Raw genomic sequence first — 18,062 nt, 5'->3', positions numbered from 1 at the left:
TAGGCGTAGGTTGGGGAGGAAGGAAGAGGAGCTCGCGCTGGGCCAGATGGCAAGCGAATGAAAGTCATCTGGAAACTTGAGCACAGCATCAATTTTTAATGCAAAGCAGAGCACCTTGCCAAAACATGTGAGCAAGGACGCTGCGATGGATACTTAATCTATAGCATTGTGGCCCTAAGCACACAAAGGCCAGAGCACCAGCTCAAGAGGTAAGAGCTTCCCCAGTTCTAGCTATACTGTACTGAGTGGCTGCTTCACAGACACCCTTACCAAGTCCTGTCTTCTCCCTCCCCGAGGCACACGTCTAAAATGATACAACGTAGAATAAGGACCAGACAAAATCCCAACAGCAGCACCCCTTCTGCCGTGCAGTACCTGTGCCTGGGCTCCTGCGGGTAAGCAGTACACAATCACAAAATTAGTCATTGTACCTTGAGTACGTACCCAAAACAGGTTGAACTGGGGATACAAGGACATTCCTCAACACCTGAGAGCTTTACTTTGTACCCTGACCGGTATTTTTCAATACAGCTTTTGAACAGAAGTCCCCAGTGATGCTTTGGTTGTTGGGTAGGGAGTGCAGAAATATGGGAATTACTCATTTGAACTGGAAGCTCTACTCTTTGCTCACCTTTACTCCCATTCTACGCTGCTCACTATCTCCAGAGAAGCTAAATCCCCTGGGAGGGACTCCATTGATACCTGCTATGATGTGGCCCTAACCCTTTTCAGAGCCTCCAAGTGCTCCTGACAAGGAAGCAATATAGTTTATGCCCTAATACAAAGGTTTTAAAACCAAAACAAACTAAAAGCTATGCCACTCAGAAGCGGGGTTAAGCAATCATCATGAATTTACAATTCATTAGAAACACATTTTTGTTGGAGGTTGAGGGGAAATTATCAGTTAAGGTAGGGAAGTGCTAAGCACAATTGAGAGCACCCCACCCAGGCACACATCACTGGCATTACAAAGTCCGTCTGAACAGCCACCCACTGCGCGGACACCGCAGCCGCACAGCGAACCCTGCGATTATAGCACAGCCACGCTCCCCAGGGCAGCGAACACAACTGGGGCTCTGCAGGGCCACGAGGCTCGTGCCTTTCCTCTCCTGTAGGAATTCCTCCCGGCCCCTTGCAAATTTAACATGTTTCTAAAATCTTTATACGTACATACAAGTTTTTAATGTCACTGCTAATCCTAAGAGGAATGGCAACAGAGTGGGTGCAGTGGCGTGGCAGCCAGGCATCAGGGAAAGTGGGAAAAGGGCACTGGGAGCAACTGAAGCAGCTGGAGAGAGAACTGAAACGTTGTCCTTGGCAGAGCAGAGGATTTCTAAAGAACAGCAAAAGAAGCCAGCTCAGAGATGTGGGCTTTAACTGTGCTATACAGGGCCTTGAAAACAAGGAGGACACATTTAAACATGATGCCCAGCATGACTTGCAGCCAGAGAAGTGAGTCAAGATGAGGGGGATGATGGTGACGTCTCCCAGCACAGTACAGAGGCTGAATTTGGCAAAATACCTAAAAAGCTACAAATTCTGTATCTACAAACTCTTTCAGACCTTTTGTGGATGTAAAGACAGAATCATAATGGAAGCGGCGAAGGAGAGAATGGCAGAGGCAAGGGGAGAGTGAGCTTTTTCAGCAGAAAGTCATGTAAACATGAAAAGCCTCAAAACAGATGTTACTTGCAATATGTATTACACAACTAAAGGCTTGCTAGGTACTGTGCAAGGAGAATGAGATGTGAAAGGACTGGTGTGGGGGAAGTACTTCGAACACCAGCAAAGGCAGCGGAGCGCTTTCAACTCAGAGGCCAAAACTGTGTCAAGGACGGGGTCAGCTGCGGCACCGCTCTGCTCAGCCTGCGGCAGCAACAAGCTCAGCCCCAGAGCTGCAGCCCCTCGGAGGGCGTTCAGGATGCAGCCTCCATGCCCTGGCGAGGCCACTGCGGGAGGCACTGCCAGCTTGCCTCTCTTAGAGCACCAGGCGGTGCTGCCAGGCTGGCAGCAACACTCAGCGGTTGGCATTTACTAGAGCGAGAAGGGGAGGAAACTCTCGGAAGTTTCTCTTCCCAGGCTTGCACGGGCAACGTGGGTGCTCGCAGAGGAGCAGCTGGGGAAGGCACGGCGCTGCACCCTGGAGCTTTTGCTCCCTGCGTGGGCACCTGTGCTGCCCCTCGTCACAGCATCACCGCTCAGGTTGCTGGAGCTCACATGCCTGTGCTGCTTCTCCAGGACCAGGTGCTCCCCGTTAGCAAGCTGGCAGTGCCAGCTCCCTGCAGGTCTGCTGCCACACACACCCTCACCCCGAGACCCCACCAGCCGCACACACACGTTTTAAGCCACCCCACCCCGATGCCGCTCGGCCGGGCAGCACGAAGGCAGGGTGGGAAGCCGGGACAACCCAGCCACAGCCCAGCCGAGGGGCGGCCCGGGCCCACCGAGCGGCACCCCCCGTGCCCAGGGACAGCCGGCACGGCCCCGGGCACTGCGGGGAGGCCGGGGACGGGGGCAGCCCGGCCCCGCCGCCTCCCTGCCGGGGGAAGGCAGGGCAGAGACCGAGGGGCCGCAGCGGAGGCGGGGGCCGGGCCGCGCCGGGGGAGGCGCAGGCCGAGGGGGGGGCGCAAAGCGGGGGGAGCCGAGCGGCCGGAGCCCGGCTCCCCCCAGCGGGTCCCTACCTGCTCCCGGCCCGCTCCGGGCGCCGCGGCCGCTCCGGCCCTGCGGATCCCCGCTCCCGCCTCCGGTCCCCCCTCCCTGCCCCCGGCTCCCCGCTCCGGCCCCGCGGCCGCCCGGCTCCGCCCGGGCCGGCCCCCAGCGCCCGCCCGGCCCCGCGGCCCGCCCCGCCGCCCGCCCGCCTCTGCACGGCCCGGCCCGGCCTGCTGGAGCTGGGAGGCCGCGGCCGGAGCTGCTCCCCGGGCAGGCCCCGAGCCTGGGGACCCCCCCCCCCGGTGACATGGGGACGGCCCCGGGACAGCCTCGCGGCGCTGCTGGAGCAGGAGCAGCCCCCGCAGCTGCCCGTGCAAAGTGCTTCGCCTCCTGCCCCACAACGTGTTGGTGCCTCGCAGGCACCGCGGGTGCCAGGGCTCCGTTCCCCGCTGCTGCCTTCGCCTGGGTGTCTCTCGCTGCCTCGTGGGCAACAGCCGAGGAGCGGGGCTGCACCGTCCATCTGGTGCCGTCTCGGTTTTGCTGCGAGGAGCTGGCTCTGGCGGCTTAGCCCCGCTGTAGGATCCCCCAAATGGAGAACAACAAAGAGCTCCCGGCAGAAGGCAGCAGCCGGTTTGTGCAGCACACAGAGGGGCGCACCGCGCACAGCTGGTCCCGCGCTGGTTTTCCTGGCAGGCCGAAAACGCCTCCATGCCCCAAGGGATACCCTCCCTCAGCAGCACGCTGTGAAGCCCCGAGTCTCAGCCTCCAGCGCAGATATCGCAGCTTGACACTTGTTTGTGCATTTAGCTACACTTCTCCATGGCAACCTCCGAGCTCACAGCTTGGCTTGCCACCAGCTGGGAACAGGGTGCGCAGAGCACGGCGCACGCCCCGCTGTAAAAGTCGTGTTAGTGCGTGCACAGGCTCCGAGCTGACTCCCCGTCTGCTCTGCTGGTGCCGGGGCCCACAAGGCTGCCACGGCACTTTGCTGTTGGCAGGGGGCCCGGGGCTGCACAAGGAGCTGGGTGCTTTTCCCTGCAGGTATGGTTCTTCGTGTGCACTTTGCTGGAGCCGAAGAATGGACACCAGACCCTGCCACTGAGTTTTAAATGTTGTCCTCTGAGCCTAAAAGCTCTGCTGTTCTTGCCAGCTGAGAGGTTTTGAGCCAGGGTACTCCATCCTTTACACAGAAAGAACAGCCAATCTGCTCTAGAGGACTGTAGCCCTGAGTAGCAATGGGAAATAGTCTTCTGCCTCGACAATGGCCAGTGCTGCCCAGCGAGGTGTAGTGTTTACCCAGCAGTGTAGGAGCAGAAGGACCTGGCAGCTGTGCACAGCCTCCTTGGAAGCTCTCCCGGCTCACAGCATGTGACCAGCAAGAGCCAGGAGGGGGACCTGAACTGCACACAGTTAAGAGTGAGCTCGGTGCAGCTCCACAGCTTTCTCCAGGGCACCGTAAAATGACCGCACAGGTGTCCGTGTTCACAGGGCTGTGAGAACAGCACAGAAATGCAGCCAGGGGATAAGGGTGGGTGGTAGATACAGTGGCACCTGTGGGTAAAAGCACAGAGTCCTTTGCAGGCAGCAGCGCAATCAGTCTAAACTCATACGTGCCAAGACAGAAATAACACCATCCAAGGAAAGCTGTGAGGCTTTTTCTGGAAGCTGAGTCCCAAACCACTCTTGCATATAGCAACAAACCCTGAAGCCTGTAGGGCTCTGAGACCGCCCAGCTTTTCCTGATAACTCTTGCACTGGACTAACTGAATGCATTTGGGCAGGTCTGTGTCCCTCTTCTTTTGCCTTTGCCTCCACTATTACTTATGTGGTGGCTCTGAGCTTTTCATTGCTATCTTCACTTCCAGCCAACCCTTTCCTTGGCTTTGAGTTCAACTTTTCCAGTGTTCCAGGAAAAGCTATGCGCTTTAAAAAGAATTGTATATTTTTAGCTGTAAAATGTGTCCCCCTGTATGTCTCCACTAAGCATTTTACTGACTGTTCTTCGTACAATCATCCATTTCTATCTCTCTTGTTTAACCTCAGCACTGCTGGACAGTCCATCATGCCAGTCCTCCTGCGGCCTTCCAGGTCACGGCCATGATCAAACCACCTCTGCTGACATCCCCAGCAAAGATGCCTCACCTTTCTTTGAGTTCAGCTATTTGTACTTTCCCTTGTTCTGCCTCCTTCATGCAAGCCACAGAAAAAGGCTCAGAGGAGGGCAGTGAGGATGCTCAGGGGTACGGGAACTGCCAGGCAGGCTGGGACTCTGCAGCCTGGAAGAAGGACGTGAAACCATTGCAGTGCAGATGTGTCTGAGGGTTTAGCATTGTTTTTAGACCATGCTTCTTGCAACACTTGGGACTAAGTTCATGGCAAGCCTTTGGGAGGCGGGCTTGACAGAGTGCTGTCTCGGAAACATTTTGTAACTGTGTTTTCACGTGGAGAGCTTGGCCATGGCCAAGTGGAGCCTTACCAAACTGTTCAACACAAAAATATTCAGAGCTGGGAGGGGATTGTGCTGGACAAATCCCAGCCCAGAGAGAGTTGCTTTCAAAACAAAAAGGTTATGTCTTGTAGGAACTGTTTTATAGGGCAAAAAGCTTTCCATGGAGACTCCAACTTCGCTACTGTGCCAACAACCCCACAGCAGCCTGCCAGAGTGAGTGCAGTGGCCTCCTGGAAGGCCTGTCCTGTTCCAAACAGAAGAAATCCCCCTCCTCCGACTCTGCCCTGGAAAGCAAGGGGAACCGAGATGGTCTTACATTTTCTAGGACCACAAGAGGGCAATATGAGAGCACCCTGCAACCAGCAGGCTCAGCAAGGCCACCTGTGACCATGCTGGGAGGGGTGCCTGTGGCATGAGCAGCTCCGTGTGCGCAGCGCATCCATCCCCCTGCCCAGGGACCACATGGCTGATCTAGCCAGCAGTGCAACCAAGGTGGGATCCCAGCCTGCTCCCTAGTAAGCCCTTTCCTTGCCCTCAGCTTCAAAGATGTCCTCGGAGGCAAGCTGAGCTAGTGCCGTGGTTGAGGGCAGGAGTATATTGCACATGGTTCAGATGCACGGTGACAGCAGATCCTTCAGCATGCAGCGTGGGGCCAGGCTGGCCTCCCTCAAATTCTGTTGCATGGTTGTGCACCTACACGAGGCTTCAAACAGGAGGGTCCAGTCTCTGGCATGAGGCTGCTGGGCTTGGCCACGGGAAGAAGTGTTAAGACACAACAGAGTTTGAATGTCTCAGCCTCACTGTCCTTATTCACTTCCTTCCAGATGCCAAAAGAAAAAAAGAATCTGAATTCAGCTTTGGTTATGAACATGGAACTGGCCACTGTCTCTGGCCCACACCAGCCTGTGCAGACCAAAATCACTCAAAGCCATGGTAACATGCAATACTGCTTCTGGCACTATTTTGCAGTAGCCTGACTAGATACCCTCTGAGGGACAGTTTGCTCTGCCTTTCCAAGAACAGACACGGCAGAGAAACAGCTTCTGTTAGGCAGAGGTACAAGGGCGTGTGTGTGCTGCTAGGGCTGAAAATGCCGCTAGCATCTTGCAGCACAGACGGGGGAGGATGCGACAGTGAGGGATGAAGTGCAGAATACCGCCTGTGCAGTAGGCTGGTAGAGGTTCCTCTCCAGAGATGAAGTCTCAAAAGAGGAGGAGCAAGCAGATGTCTGGGGGAATGTCCTGGAGAGGCTTGAGCGATGGAGAGAGCCAGTGCAACAGAGGGGGAGCTCAGGATAATCAGTCATACAAAAAGAAATTGTAGGGATGCATGTGTTGGGACTGTTTATCCCTCTGGAGTTATTTATTTACATGAAGAATGCCAGAAAGATTTTGCCTGCTTAAGATACTTTTAGGGTGGAAATAGCTTTATTTCCACTTTTGCTTCTACTTCAAGCCTGCCCAGACAGGGCAAGCAGCATTTTAAGACCCAGCCTCTAGCACCCCACCTCGCTGAACCTTGGATCATACCTTTAACCCCATTACAGCTCAGTGGCTTGCACTGTGCGGCCCAGCACATCGCCGGCAGTCATGCATCCGGATTTCCCTGCTGCACACTGATGGAACCAAGACTCAGACAAGTTGTCTCAAAGGACCATCAAATCACCTGTCCTGCACTCCTACTCACTTGTCAGACCTCACCTAGCTGCTCCTGTGCTCAGACTAATTGCTTGTGTTGGCGCGAGCAGACCCTTCGGAGAGCCATCTGGTTTGGATCTGAAGACATACGGAGACAGGATAATCCATTGCTTTTGCCGGCATGTACCGTTTCATCCTGTCTAACTATAAATAATCCAAACGAGCTACCAGGAAGTCCCATCTGCACAGCAACAAGGATGTAACATCACTAGCTGGGCGCTCACCTTGGAGCACCACAACCCAATGCTGAATTCCTCCTTGTGGCGTTCCACGCAGCGACAGCTGTGCTACGCATAGGACACGCTGTGTCCAGAGCTGGGCACAGAGCTGAGCACCAACTGCTTTTAAACTGACCTTCCTCTAACTTCAGGGTCTGCAGGCAGCAACCATCCTTACCTGAGGGAGAAGCATGGTGCTCACACCCAGAGGATGAGCGCCAGGATTCACGTGCCCTGCTAGTGAGGGCAGCACTCGCCACCTGGAGTCATTCTCCCTGCTTTGCACCAGTGCCTGAATGTCTCACACAGGCTGTAGCAGCTGATTCCGGGTGTGCAGGGAGCAGAGCTCTCCTGGTTAGAACAAGGGCAGGAGGGCAGCTCCGCAGCTCCAGACATGCTGCCCGGGGGCCCGCAGCCCAGACGCATTCTGCTGTGAATGACTTCACGATTTGCTCAGGGATTAAATACTTCCTCGTTTAATAACCTAATAATTCGGGCTAGTTTCATGCTGGACTTTTGGAAAGTTCACTGGCTGCAGTCTTCAGCCAGGCCTCATACAAAGGGCTTCCCTCAGCTCCCAGCCAAGTGAGCTGTCCTCATCTCTGGGTCCCCCGGCGGGTGGCTCTTGGCACTACTTTCTTCTGAAGGGTTTTATTGTTCGTGCGTGTGCCTGAGGCTTTACGCTCTGGGGGCTTCCTCACCACATCTTGTTTGAGCTGGAAATGCACCTGGAGAAAGAATAACAACCGCGTAACACAGTGACTGTGCCCTGCTGGCTCCAGGGGTCTGCAGGACCTGCCCCGGCTGACTGTATTCTAAGCTAACTCATGGCCAAGACAAGCGTTGCCAATCATGGGCTCAGTGTTATGATACAATGGGAACTCAGTGCTTAAATCAGCTGGAAATATATATTTTTTTTCCCTGTGGAAAATACTGTACCAACCATTGGCTACATTTCTCAAGCAGGTAGTTGCTCTTGTGGCAATGCAATGTCCTAGGATGATTTGGAAGATGACCTGTGAAAGGCAAGTGATTGAGCTATGATCCTTTTTCATCTTTTCTCACAGAGAATGAAGAAAAAGCTTTGCTTTGCATTTCTGTAAATGTTTAATCCACAGAATGGTTAGAACAGACAGACCTTCTCAACTGCATCTTGTTACCTGAATCCTGCTTAATCACTCCTGCAGCGACAAGTGACTTGAGTAGATCCAGGCCAAAAAAAAAAAAAATCCACAAAAGAAACCCCTGTCCAACCAAAAAGGATCAAACAAATGGCTGTGGGGTAGCAGTGGAACAAGGCAAACAAATGCAGTCACAACAGGGAAGGGGCAGAGGGACCTGGGGAGATCTGCAAAATGAGACCCTCAGGGAACAAATCTGTCTCCTACAGAAAATCTGTCTCCTACAGTGGTGAAGGGAAAATCTTTTACAAAGGAAAGCAAAAAAGCAGGGTGCTAAACCTAGCAAAACAAAGGCTAGGACTGGGCTTGACAGCTCTCTATAAATACATCAGGGAATAAATACCAGGGAAGAAGAAGAGCTATTTAAAGCATAGTGTTGGCATAAGAACAAATAGGGACAAACTGACCATAAATAAATTTAGGCTGGAAATTAGAAGGTTTCTAATTCTGAGAAAAAGGCAGCACTGGAAGAACTTCAGAGGCTGGGTAGGGTGGGATGAAGAGACGGAGGGTGGGAGAGCCACCACAGTGTATTTAAGGCAGGGCCTGAGCAGTGTGTGCAGAGAAGCACATGGCGTGCCAGCATGCTGCAGTTGGGGGGTTCTTGCCAGTCCTCAGCCAAGACCATGCCCAAGGTCCTGCTGCATTCAGAAGGCAAGGGCTGACCAACCACTGTTTTTATAACCTATTTTGAGTTGTCCAGCCTGCACTTAGAAGGGCATTGTAAGAGCTGGTTTCACTTTATCTCCCAAAGGAGATAAACTCCCAAAGGAGTGTTTGGCTGTTCTTTGCTGGCACCTGGTCCCCATGGCAGCTCTCGGCAGAAAAAGGGGCAGCCCTCAGCCTCTTGCTGCCTGTCTGATGATTGATCCCAGGCACGATGCAGATGGCAGCAGAGCACTGAAACCCACAGAGCAAAGGGGACAGCACAGCCTCAGGGAACAGACACTGCCTCTAAACCATCATGTCCTGGAAAGTGGGGACGTTGGAGGAGAGCTGAAGAGCAGCAGCCCCAGCCAGCCAGGGGCTCACCCCATGCCCAAGAGACAGAGGGGCACAGGAGACTTTTTGAGGCACCCTTGTGACTACGCAGCCTGACTCACCAGTGAAGGTTCAGCTGGGCCCACTGTTGTTGTCACTGTCTGGGGCTGGTAGCCCTCTGCAGAGGCTGTGACAGTGTAAGTGCCAGGCAGCAGCAGCCGGAAATAATCCCCCATATCGCCTGGAACACAAGGTGAGAAGAGAAAGCACTCAGGATGCATAGATTGCAGAGTAAAATATATTCTAGTAGCTCTTAATGAGCATCCTTCCTTGAGGATGTGTAGCCTTCAAAACCCAGACAATTTTTGGCCTTCCTTCCAAATCTGCTGGCTCCTGCAAGGCTGGATTCACACAGGAAGCCTGCAAGTGATGCCTCACTAGCGCCACGGTCTGCAAGGAGACACCAAGTGAAAGGGGACAAGGCAGCAGTGCTGGCTGTGCCCTCTCACAGGGAGGGTGCAAATCCGAGCGCTCGCTGGTCATACAGAAGCAGGCCTAAGAGCATTCACGGCTCCAGTTTGACTCCTTATGCGTAACAATATCTTTAATGCCTGTCATAATCAGTTTTGCCACGTCTGTTACCAGCAGAGTTGTAATCTCTCACCAGGTTACCACTCCCCTGATTCTTCCTGCACAAGGAAGCCCCAGGAGCACTTTGTGTACTGCTGGGGCAGGGACAGGGGGGCAGGGGGCTGACAATAGTGAGGGAGCAGCACGTTGGGGATTACTTAGAGCATCTGAACGCATGCCCATCTACGGAACTGCACGGGAATCGCAAATCTGAGTCAGCCTGTGCATTTTGGCTTAGGTGGGCTCAGCCTGGCTGGGAAGAGGTGGGGGGGGATCTGCTCACAGCCTGCAGCTCCTTGAAGGACAGCTACAAGGATGGCGGAGCCAAACTCCTCCTGGTACACGGGGCAATTATCATGGATGGCAGCTTGTTAGTGTCAGGGAGCACGGCTTCACAACGAGGGTGAGACAGATCAACAGAAATTTCCATCCTAGGAGGTCAGTGGGGATCAGATGGAGAGAGAGCAATGTCAGACCAGAGCCTGTGCTGGGACAATCCTGTGCCCAGCAGGACATTGGAGTGGAGACACCAGCATGGCCTTGCAGCTGGCTGGCGCAGTAGGAGTGCCACTCTTACTGTTAGAGTGCCACCGAGTCACAGACCTATGGCCAGAAGTTAATTTTGATAATTCCCTAGTCTGACCTCTGGAGAACTGCAATATTGGCTGCTTTTTTTTTTTTTTTTTTTTTCCTGCAGCCAGGCTGGTTGGAGAAGGGTGATTATGAAGACGAGGTTAAAATCAGCCAGCAAATGAGAAACCACCACAATTCAGATCAGCTGAAGTGGTACTTCGTTCTCAATCTAAAATTGTTTGAACTCCCAGGCTTTCATCTTGTTCTGCCATTGTGTCCTTTGCTATGAAGTATTTGAGCTCTGGGTAGACACTTAGATACTTGAGCAGATTATTCCTTCAACCTACTCTTTGGTTATGTACAAGGGTATTCTCTTCTCTCTCTCAGATAGTACAGGACTCTGAAGTCCTTGACAACAAGGTTTGCTTTCCAGTTCTCACCTCTTTCTTTCCTCAGCCCTCTCCATTTTTGCATTTTGTCCCCACATCACCCAGCACTATATCCCCCTTGTCTTGCCTTCTATAGATTATACATTAGAGGATTGCTGCTTAGCTACATCTTTACCCTGTCTGTTCAAACAGTAGCTGACATGATCTGTGGCCAGTGTACCTACACTTTAACAGACCATTACAGGAAAGGATGACATCAGAAAATCCACTTCATTTTTTTCTCACTTCCTAGACCACGGTGGCATCCCCTGAGACCCTGGCCCAGCTGCCTGTGAACCCACCTTCTCCCTGGTCCGGCAGGCACAGGCAGCAGCACTGCCCTGCGCACTGCTCATTTCTCACAGCTAACGTTTTTCAGAAGCAAAACATGCTGAGCAAAATGCTCACTGTGGCCTCACTCCCCTCCCACAAACCCAGACAGCCTCTCAGGGGGACACCACGTAAGGGGATTGGAGACCCACCGGAGGTAACGTCATGGCTGATTCCCTGGACAGAAATGACTGCTCCTGCAATGCCGTTGTTGTTCTCGTCTGACACCATCCCTTTGATGCCCTGGTGAATCTGCAGGGAGACAGTGCTGGCTGGGTTAAGCTGGCCTCCTTTGCTCGGGAGGGTATTTCTGGGTGCTGGAGGAAGGCAGAGCTCTGAGGACACCACCACTTTTCCCCATACCCCTGGCTGTGCTGGTTCTCCCCAGGACTAGGACACAACAGCCACCCCAAAACCCACCAACATCCCTTCCAGAGCACCCAGCAAGGTCCATGATCCCTTCCCTCCTACCCCAGTGCTCCCAGTGCCTGCTGGTCCCCTACCATCAGGGCTGGGGCCTGCTGGGACCTGCAGGAGAGGGGTGTAGGTCGCAGGACCACCTCCTTACCTCCTCAATGAAAGCAACAAGTGCCTCCCGGTTGGCCATCCACTGCCGCTCCAGGTCCTTCTCGGGGGGAAACTTATTGCAGCTCAGCTCCAGGGTGATTTCAAAGCAGTTGGTGTAGAGGTAATTGAAGTCTTGCATGCCTGGAAGAGGACAGCCATGGCCAGGGGAATGCAAAGCCCCTTCCCTCCCCATTCCCATGTCCCGGGTGTCCTGGTACATGTCTCTTCCACCAGAACTGCTCTGCTCCCTTTCTTTGCAGCTCCTTCCCCTCGTGGCTGCCCACCTCTCTCCTTCAGGGCTCTATTTCCCCTTCCATCTCTCTGAGGTACAACCACCAGAAAAGTGCTATCAGCCTTCCCTAAGTGCCTCGCCTATCTCCTGACCTCTCTTCAGCCCTGGGCCTTGCTGTGGCAGGTGCTGCCCAGCCCTTACCTTTGCTGAGTGAGTACCAGGATGCCCCGTTCGTGATGCCATCAGCGAAGTAGTCCCCACAGTTCCAGCCGCGGTGCATCCAGCCGTGGGCATACGAGTACGTCTTGGCCAGCTGGAAAGACCGCAGCTGGCAGTCACACAGGAGACAGCTCCTGCCTTTCACTGCCGTGAAATACAACCTGAGGTGGCCAGGACCTCTAGGAAACGTAGGCAGGTGAAAGAGCAGGAGGAAGAGCAGAAATGTGGCAAGCTGAGGGCTTGCTGATGGCACAGACAGCTTCTGGCCTGCTCCTGCTGCCCCCCCACAAAAGGGAGGAGTAAATACAGGACAAAAGCTAACTGGTGTAAAACCCTGATGCAAATATCACATCTACCAGGGGAATTTTATTAGGAAAGAGTTTGGGCAACTTGTGTTTCTGGCATCTTCATATTTATTGCCCTTATCAAAGATTGCTGTTTATTTTCAGATATGAAGGCAGGGTTGAAACTGGGACACTGGATCCAAAGCCTGTTCTTTGTGTAAGACAAAGTTTAAGAGAGAGTGGTGCTTCCATTTTCTAATGCACACTCTATTCCTTGTGTTATGGTTCAGATGCTGGTATAAGCTCACTCTGTCAGCACAAAAAGTTACTTCATTGCATGTCTGACTTCTGAGGCTGAGTGGGGACCACCAGCCTCAGCCCCAGGCTGCAGGCTTTGTCTGGCTTTGCGTGTAGCCCTGCTCCCAGTGTGCCCTGGCAAGCCCTGTGCTTCCCAGGAAGGCTGACTCCAGCTCAGACATTTTTCTCATTAGCTGTTCTAACGCAGACTTGCTCATTCTCATGCTGGTTTCTGAGTTTCCTAATGGAAGCAGTGACTGAAGGCACTGTTTTCTGGGACAGCTGAACAATGGAGAAAAATCAAAGGCTCATCTAGTCCTAGCAGGACCAGCAGGACGTACCAACACTTTCCCATCCTCACCTTCTGGAACAACTTGTCGTCAGGGGTGGGTGTGTTGACAGTGCGCCGGTGGCTCCTGAACCGCTGGTCCTGAGACTTGTCATAGGGGTAGTTTGCCACCACCGCTCCACCGTGCAGGTTGGCCGACAGCACGAAATTGTAGCTGCCGATCCACTGAATCACAGCCAATGTCTCCGGCTCCACCTGTGAGGAGAAGGGGTGAACTGCGACAAGGGGCAGGCCCACGTTGGTTTTCTGCGTGCAGAAAAGGGCCACTGTATCTTTTTCAGATACAGCATCCCAGGCTGGTACCTGGCTTTTCCAGTTGTCAGGCAGTGGGATGTGGTGATTCGGCCCACTAATTTCCCCGCTGTAGTACATGAATGTGTTGAGGTCAGGGAAGTTGCGGTTCAAGTCCACACCGTTGGCGTTGTTCCTCCCTGTCAAGTACCCAATGCTGTCTGGGCCCTGCAGGACAAAGGTGCATCGTGGGGGTAAGAACAGGGTGGGTGCAGCAGGGACTGGCCGTCCTAACAGTGCTTTGGTGGCTTTGAGTTGTAGCACAGTGGGCAAAGCTGATGTGCAAGCATCCACCAGCACCCACCACAAAGATGTCCCCTTCCCACTGCCCCAGAAAAGGGGACCCCGCAGGAGCCCCGTCTGGAAGGGCTTTTGGCCCCTGCCCGGCTGGAGGCGGCGCTCGCTTGCCTGGTACCTGCTTGGCAGCCACTTCGTACCCGTCGGGGTTCATGGAGGGCATGATGTGGATGCGCGTGTTGTGGAGGAGGCGGGTGATGCGCTCGCTGCCCCGGCGGTACTCCTCACACAGGAACTCGGAGAGCTGCAGCAGCAGCTCGCGGCCCAGCACCTCATTCCCGTGCATGTTCCCAACGTACTTGAACTCCGGCTCCACTGCAGAGAGCAACACAGCAGCGGCACCATCAGCTGTGACTGGGGTACGGGGAGCCCCTTCCCACCACAGGGAGACACAGCAAGCCTGAGAGACCCCCGGTAAATGATAAGAAATGGCCCTTTCCCTTGGAAAATGGCGGTGGCACAGAGGGACTGGGGGTCATGGCAGGAGAGCTGCTGCCCCCAGCCCTGAGGTGCGGGGGGCTGCTGGTAGGAAGGAGAGGACAGGCCATTTTCTGCTTCCTCTGCCATGCGCAGTTTGCTGTCAGTACCTCTCACCCGCGTGGCACATTCCTGGTCGGCAAGCTTTAAGGAGATTTTCATTCCACCACAGGATAAAATCAATCCCTGGCCCCTGGCGAGCTATGCTCTTTCACTGAGAGGCAGGGTCCCCACTGATTCCATGCGTGTGGGAGGCAGCAGAGGTTTCCCCTCTGCCTCCCCTTCACCTGCCGCTGAGAGGATGGCTGGGGGCTTCCTCACCCTCCAGAGACAGGGAAGGGAGCCCTGAGAAGCCCTGAGCAGCTGAGCTGAATGCTTATCAAACTGCCTCTTGGGCAGCTCTGGAATGAGCAAGAAGGCCTCTTGCCCCCGGCTTTTCTAAAATTAGAGTCTGCAAGCAGAGACTCACTGCTCTGCTGAAGGAGAGGCAGCACCCATGAGGGATGGGGTTAATCTTTCCCTGCTCCAGAGGCTTTTAAAGCAATTACTTGCCAGAGAATAAATGTCCAGTTGCAGGCTGCAACCAGCACCAGTAGGATGAAAGATACCAGGAGAATCCAGCTAAAAAGGGAGCCCAAGTTTCATGTGACAGGGTAAGGACAAAACAGGGCATCATTACACATGTTGGGCTGGCAGAGCTCAGGACTCACTGTGAGTTTTTCAGCCACCAGCAGCGATCCCCAGTGTCCATGATGATGCTGGGGCAAAAGACACTGCAGCCCTGCTTGCTGGGCACCTGCTGCTTCCAAAATCCAACCAAGTTTCCAGATGTGCTGACAACAGACTCTAAAACAATTATAATTTTGGCACCAGATTTTCCTTTTCCCTGTTTGTTGCCTGTGACCTTTGGATTGCCGTGCCTTAGTGAAGGACGCTGCGGGTGGGCAGTATGTGTTGACCCGGTTAGATTTCAGGAGACATGAGAACTGACTTAATTAGGTAATCCAGTTATTAAATCGATAAAAATGTCCTGGGGTTATGTGCAGCCTTCATTTAAAAAAAGAAGGTCTCAGCAGGGACTCCTCCTTTGTTTTGTTTGAGTCTGAGGCAGGATTTGTCAGCCTTTTTCAATTCGCAGACCCCTAAACTTTATCCACGTGGACACACAAGCCCTAATTCCTGCATGTAAGCCAGCTGACTCAAGGCTTTATTTTTTGGAGTTACATTCCATGGCCTTCAAAGGAGTCCACAGATTCCCCAAATTCCCATGCTACAAGCTGGTAGCACCCCAGAAGCAGGGCCACAAGGCCACGCTGCCAGGGCTCTTTGCACTGAGGACTAGGAGCAGGTCAAGCTGAGTCTCTGCCTGGGGCAGGGAGACCTCGGTCACCTCCTGCAGCCCTCCCAGCTGCTCTGCTGTGGTTCTGCCAATATAAAACCCAGCACAGTATTGCCAGTGCACTTTGCTCGCTCCTTGCTTTCAATCAGCCCCCGATGTGCTGTGGGGGTGTCCAAGGTCTCCCTGGTGCTGCGTGGGTTTCACTGCACGGTGCTGGCACAGAGCTGATCGTGGTGGGAAGGCTCTCACCGTGCTGCCCAGCACTCCTGGCAGCGATGCTTTGGGCTGCAGGAAGGTGTGCAATGGGATCTGGGGGGGATGCTCCACTGGGGGGGGGGGGTGTGCAGCAGCAGGTCCCGCTCACCCCTACAGCACTGCCGTCAGTTTTCCACGGAACTATGACTTTTCCATGCACCCTGCCCAAGCTGTAGGAGCTCAGCACCACCTCTGCTGCGCAGCCCCGAGGAGCAGGGACCAGACTGTTCCCCCCCAGCGCTGCCTGCTGCTGCAGGCCGGGGGGCAGCTGCCACCTCTCCCTGCGGCTCAAGGCTGGCTTTCGGGCAGGAGAGGGTGGTGGAGAAGTTGGCGTGCTGGGACGACCTCGCCTGCGTCAGCCTGCGTTTAAAACCCACGGCTCCGTCCAAAGTACGTGCCTGGGCCCCGCTGCGGCTCCGGCACGCTCCGTGCACGCACGCAGCCTTTGGGAACGCGCCCCCGGGGACCCTTCCAGAGCCCCCCGGCACCTCCGCGAGTCCTGCGTGCGACGGGGGCAGCCCCCACCCGTGTCCCCACGGCGCCGCGTGGCAGGAGAGCAGCGGGACCGTCCCGTCCCGTCCCGTCCCGTCCCGTCCCGTCCCGTCGCGTCCCGTCCCGTCCCGTGCCGTCCCCCCGTACTCACGGGGCTCGTGGATGCCGGGGTAGTCGCTGAACTCCAGCACGTAGAGGTGCCGGCCCTCGACGCTGCGGCCGATGCTGTAGACGCGGCTGACATAGGGACACTCGCTCTGCACGCGGAACAGGGCCTGCACCATCTCCTCGTAGCGGTGGTGGACGAAGCTGACGGCGGCCGCCACCTCGAGCAGGAGCAGCGCCCCCGCCAGCGGCCGCAGACCCCGCGCCATCGTCCCGCGGCGAGCGGCGGCGCTCCGGGCCCCCGGCTCCCTCCCGGCCCCCGGCTCCTTCCCGGCCAGGAGCTAAAGTGCACGCTGGAACCAGCTCTTTCCAGTTCCCCTGCCGAGTGCCAGCCCCTTGCACCTGCGGGCGGGGGGCGGCGGGAGCGGGGGCAGGGATGCTCCCCGCGGCCGCCCGCTGCCGTCGGGGAAGTTTCCCCGCTGCGGCTCACTCATTAACCGGACGGCAAACAGGCCCCCGGCGCCCCTGGCTGTCACGGCAGAAGAAGAGCAGGGCTGGAAAACTGGCTGCGGAGGGCGGCGGGGCTGCCAAGCGCACAGGCGGGCGGGGAGCGGCGGGGGGAGAGGAGCGGGGAGCGGGCGGGGGGCGCCCCGCGGGGCCGGTTCTTCTGGGGGGAGCTCCCCAGGTCGCCCCCCGCCGCCGTGCCCACGGGAGGTTGAGCCCCCCGCGTGGGGGGACAGCCCGGCGAGGCGAGGGTGGGTGCCCCCCAGGTCCCCGAGGCTGCTCTCCTGCCCCATCTCCCGGGGAAGTGGGGGAGATGCGGCCCCGCCGCCCCGACCCGATTGGGATGGGGCCAGGATCGCTCTCCCCGTGCCCTCCTACCCGGGCAGCCCAGCTGGGAGGTTGCAGGGGGAGCAGGGGGCGGTGCGGAGCCTGCTGTCGGATGCGCAGCCCCCTGCTCGGGGGTGTAAGCCCGCCTGCTGAGCGCCCTCCAGCACCCAGCGGGCAGCAGCACAGAGCTCAGCAGCCTTCAGGCAGCCGAAAATGCCCCGTCTGTTTGCAGAGATGCAGACTGTCTCTGGATTTGGAGACATTTTGTCCCCCATCCCTCTGCCACATCCACGCTTGCCCTAGCGGGCTGCAGTCACCCAATGGTCCTGCAGCTCTGCCCACGGACAGGGACAGTCTTGCTTTGCAGTCTTGCCCCGTGGGGCTAAAACTCCAGCAGTTTAGCTGCTCTGACCCGGGTGTTTAGTAGGCCATCTCTGACACAGAGCCCAAGCCCTGCTCTAGCAGGCAGCCAAAGGGTTCGCCATCACACGTGGGCATGCCAGCAGGAAGGCTGCTTTTGCTGACATGAGCATGCCGTGCTGGCTAGTGACCACCCTGGAAAGGAGCTCCTCCTGCCACCTCCCCTTCCAGAAGCAATGGGCTTCTCAGCATACTCAGGGCTGTTCTCAACAGCTACCAGTCCTTCTCGTGGCTCCCCACTGCGTGGCTCTAACCTCTGTGACAAAGATTGCTCTAGCTGCCTCTTCCCCAGCAAAGCCTCCTCTAGCGGTGCTGCCTGGCACCACTGCTGTCCTTCCTGTCCTCCACATCCACTTGGGTTGCTGTCCACCTTTCTGCCACAATTTCCCAGAAGGAGCAGTGAGAAAAACAGGGAGGCCTTGTTTATAGGTCAGGGGAGGTTTGAGGATCCTTGTTTGGATATGGGGTCTC

The 18,062-nt window shown here is 55.7% G+C and overlaps 2 protein-coding genes across 2 annotated transcripts in view; both read right to left on the bottom strand.

Annotated features, from left to right (window-relative positions):
* The window catches only part of DNMBP (dynamin binding protein), a 31,843-nt gene extending 29,117 nt beyond the window's left edge, over positions 1 to 2,726 (bottom strand). Inside the window, exon 1 of the mRNA XM_032191747.1 lies at positions 2,682 to 2,726. The gene's annotated coding sequence lies outside the window, so the exon portion shown is untranslated. The remainder of the gene's footprint in view (positions 1 to 2,681) is intronic.
* Positions 2,727 to 7,466: 4,740 nt separating this feature from the next.
* On the bottom strand, positions 7,467 to 16,609 carry CPN1 (carboxypeptidase N subunit 1). The gene is made up of 9 exons (XM_032191523.1): positions 16,387 to 16,609; positions 13,791 to 13,987; positions 13,388 to 13,543; positions 13,097 to 13,279; positions 12,137 to 12,248; positions 11,705 to 11,844; positions 11,289 to 11,388; positions 9,298 to 9,416; positions 7,467 to 7,741 (listed from the first exon to the last, which is right to left on the bottom strand). Exons 1-9 carry the CDS (start codon positions 16,607 to 16,609, stop codon positions 7,610 to 7,612), a joined length of 1,362 nt encoding a protein of 453 aa, XP_032047414.1. The 3' UTR covers positions 7,467 to 7,609.
* Between the last annotated feature and the right edge of the window lie 1,453 nt (positions 16,610 to 18,062).

Source organism: Aythya fuligula, chromosome 7 (genome assembly GCF_009819795.1).
Source record: "Aythya fuligula isolate bAytFul2 chromosome 7, bAytFul2.pri, whole genome shotgun sequence".
NCBI classification, from domain to species: Eukaryota; Metazoa; Chordata; class Aves; order Anseriformes; family Anatidae; genus Aythya; species Aythya fuligula.
The sequence above is the reverse complement of the archived record's forward strand: the minus strand, read 5'-3'. Positions and strand labels throughout refer to the sequence as shown.

Bases quoted from the DNA above. Each gene is read 5' to 3' on its own strand.
- CPN1 (XM_032191523.1), bottom strand. From the start codon at position 16,609: ATGGCGCGGGGTCTGCGGCCGCTGGCGGGGGCGCTGCTCCTGCTCGAG. The intron at 13,544-13,790 runs GTACCAGGCAAG...TTTGTCCTGCAG, and splicing joins ACGAAGTGGCTGCCAAGCAG to GGCCCAGACAGCATTGGGTA. The intron at 11,389-11,704 runs GTAAGGAGGTGG...GTCTCCCTGCAG, and splicing joins TTGTTGCTTTCATTGAGGAG to ATTCACCAGGGCATCAAAGG.